The 2,663-nt window shown below is 32.8% G+C and overlaps 1 protein-coding gene across 5 annotated transcripts in view; it reads left to right on the forward strand.

Moving 5' to 3' along the window:
• Positions 1-2,619, forward strand: part of RBM26 (RNA binding motif protein 26) — a 49,335-nt gene extending 46,716 nt beyond the window's left edge. For all 5 annotated transcript variants that reach the window (XM_019610551.1, XM_019610561.1, XM_019610555.1 and 2 more), the window contains one exon: positions 1,914-2,619. In XM_019610551.1, coding sequence (XP_019466096.1) covers positions 1,914-2,003 — 90 coding nt within the window. In that variant the 3' untranslated portion in view covers positions 2,004-2,619. The remainder of the gene's footprint in view (positions 1-1,913) is intronic.
• The last annotated feature ends 44 nt before the right edge of the window (positions 2,620-2,663 follow it).

Consider the following 2,663-nt stretch of genomic DNA (forward strand, 5'->3'; position numbering starts at 1 on the left):
ATTTTTTTATTTGCTGTTTTGGAGGTGGAGAAGGGATAGTTCTGAAAGGGATGAGGGAAGTAAATTATTCAGCATGCTGACGTTCTTAAACAGTACTGAAATAGGGCTTTTAGTCTGTTTATAAAATTGTGAGGCAGGTCTTTTGGACTTGCATGCTACTGAAAATCCCTGGTGATTAGCCACTTCATTATGAAAACACTTAATTTAGTAGATGCCTTACTTTCTGCATCTGAGTGCCTTACAAAAAGTTGACTATCCTGAATCAACAGCCAGTGCCTAGGAAGAGTACTGAGAGTCATAGGTAGAGAAGCATTTAATTATCACTGGTTTGCAGTTCAGGGACCTTTTGAGTCAGGTATGATGTTTCTGTAGTTGATAGCCCATTCTAGGTGTTTGTTTTCTTAATTTGATAGATTTCGTTGGAATGTGAGTGAACTTAGCATCTGTAGTGTCCTATGATGGGGAATACTATTGTTTAAATGTGAATACCAAGAGTAACTGTACTGCACATATCGTGCATCTGCAATTTTAATTTTGATGTTCTGAATCAATCGTTTTAAAAAAAAAAATTTTTTTTTCTGCACTTTCTCTAAGACATCTCCTCTGATACTTCCCCTTAGTCACATTTTCTCCAGTCCAGAGATCTGTAGACCCTACGTGTTCACTGTAAGGAAATTGTTACAGGTTTTATGATCATCACTGCTGCCACTTAGCCTTGTGCACATGATATTTTTGCATTTGCACTGTATAGAACTCCTCCTTTGTACCAGTCTTGTCATATTTTAGTCTGCTCAGCATCTAGATATTAGGGGAAAAGACTGAGTCGTCAGAAGGCTGCTGCATCTTAGTCTAGTTTGTAGTACTCTACATGTATTGATAGGTAAGATGTTACCAGAGCTGCTTTCTGTATGCAAAAGTAATGAAGGAAGATAGTAGTTTTTCTCTCTTGTAAAAGATCTTACTGAAGAAAGCAAATATATATAAATACTTTTAGGCATTCCTCAGCCTACAACCTTGTATTTAGAAAAATACAGTTTCGCTAACCTCACAAATTAACCTTCACTCCTCTTGCTGAATTCAGAAATTCTGTTGCAGAAACTATAATTACTGGGACAAGAAAAACAAACAAAAAAGAAGACGTACTTGAACATCTAGGAGACGTCATTAGGGAAAGAGATCTTGAGTTTGTCCTTTCTTTAGTTAGCGCAGAAAGTGCAGTGAGAAGTGCAATCATCAAAAGAAGTTTTGAGATAAGGAAAAGATTATATACACACCTCTGTGTATGTAGGCAAAAATAAAACATAACTCATTATCTATCTTCTTTATTTCTTTGTTTTAACTTTTAAGTGAAGCCCTTAACTTGAAAGAGTGTTTTCTGTAGTCTGTTGAGATACCATGTTGTCATTTGAACGTATTTGAAAACATTTGTTTTTTCTAAATTCATCTAAAAACACTTTAAAATCTTTATTACATTGAGCATGCTGGATTTAAGCTTAATTAAAGTATCTTATTTAACATTTTTGATAGTGAGATAGTTTAAGCTCTTAGATTAAAAGAGGCATAGTAAATATAAACTTGGAAAAGCTAACTTTAGTTTTCAGTGTAGTATCTTAAATTTCATCACAATGTTAAAGATTGGGCATGAGGACATGCTTGAAGAATCAGATCATCTGTTGAACTATAAGATCATTTTAAAGCTCATTAAAAGAAAAAAAAAAAAGCAGCTGCATTTACCATTTATTAATTATATGTATATTTTATACACACTATATTTTTTGAAAGCATTACTATTTACCTATGAAAAAAAAACCTTGTATGTTCCTTCTTAAATTTTATGGATCTGGATTGTATTTTGTCTTTCAATCTCTTACATTTTGTGACATAACACAGACTATCCCATTTATCTCTTGAAGTTTCAGGAAGAATCTTTGGTGGATGACTCTCTTCTTCAAGATGATGATGAAGAGGAGGAGGATAATGAATCTCGTTCATGGAGAAGATGATTCAACTGATCGATGAAGTGCTAGAACTGCACCTGTGTTGCATTAGTATTACCTAATGTACTTCTGCATCTTTGTATTAAAAGGGGTTTTGTGATGAAGTTGAATTCGGATATAGACTAAAAAAAAGCTGATCAGTTACACGTTTTGAGAGATTGATGTTTGAGTTACATTTCAGTAAATGGTTGCTAAAGACATCATACTAGGAACATATGCAATGTTTTTATTACATAGTTCTACAGAAAGTTACAGAATTCTTTGGGTTCTTTGTAATTTACTGAATTGGTCAAGCACAAATGACCAGAAGTTGTTATAACATAGATAATTTTTGTTCTATTCCAGATACGGAATGAAAATTTGCATTTAAAATCTTTGTGAATGTTTTCAGAAATGAATAGATAACAGTACTAAACTGAAGTCTCTAAAGTTATGTATTCATAATATTGCATAGTAGTATGCTTAGGCTTTACTATGTACTAGCCTTTTGTTGGATTTGTGTACGTATTTTACCTATGGGTTTTAATGATAAAGTGTATGACTGCTTTGCATATAAGTCCTTATGACTTTAAGATGTTAAAAAATAAATAAATGGAATGGTCTTCAAAAAAAAAAAGAAAAGAAAAAAAAAAGCAATAACCAAAAAAGATAAGGCAATGGTCCTTC

Source organism: Meleagris gallopavo, chromosome 1, assembly GCF_000146605.3.
Source record: "Meleagris gallopavo isolate NT-WF06-2002-E0010 breed Aviagen turkey brand Nicholas breeding stock chromosome 1, Turkey_5.1, whole genome shotgun sequence".
Taxonomy (NCBI): domain Eukaryota; kingdom Metazoa; phylum Chordata; class Aves; order Galliformes; family Phasianidae; genus Meleagris; species Meleagris gallopavo.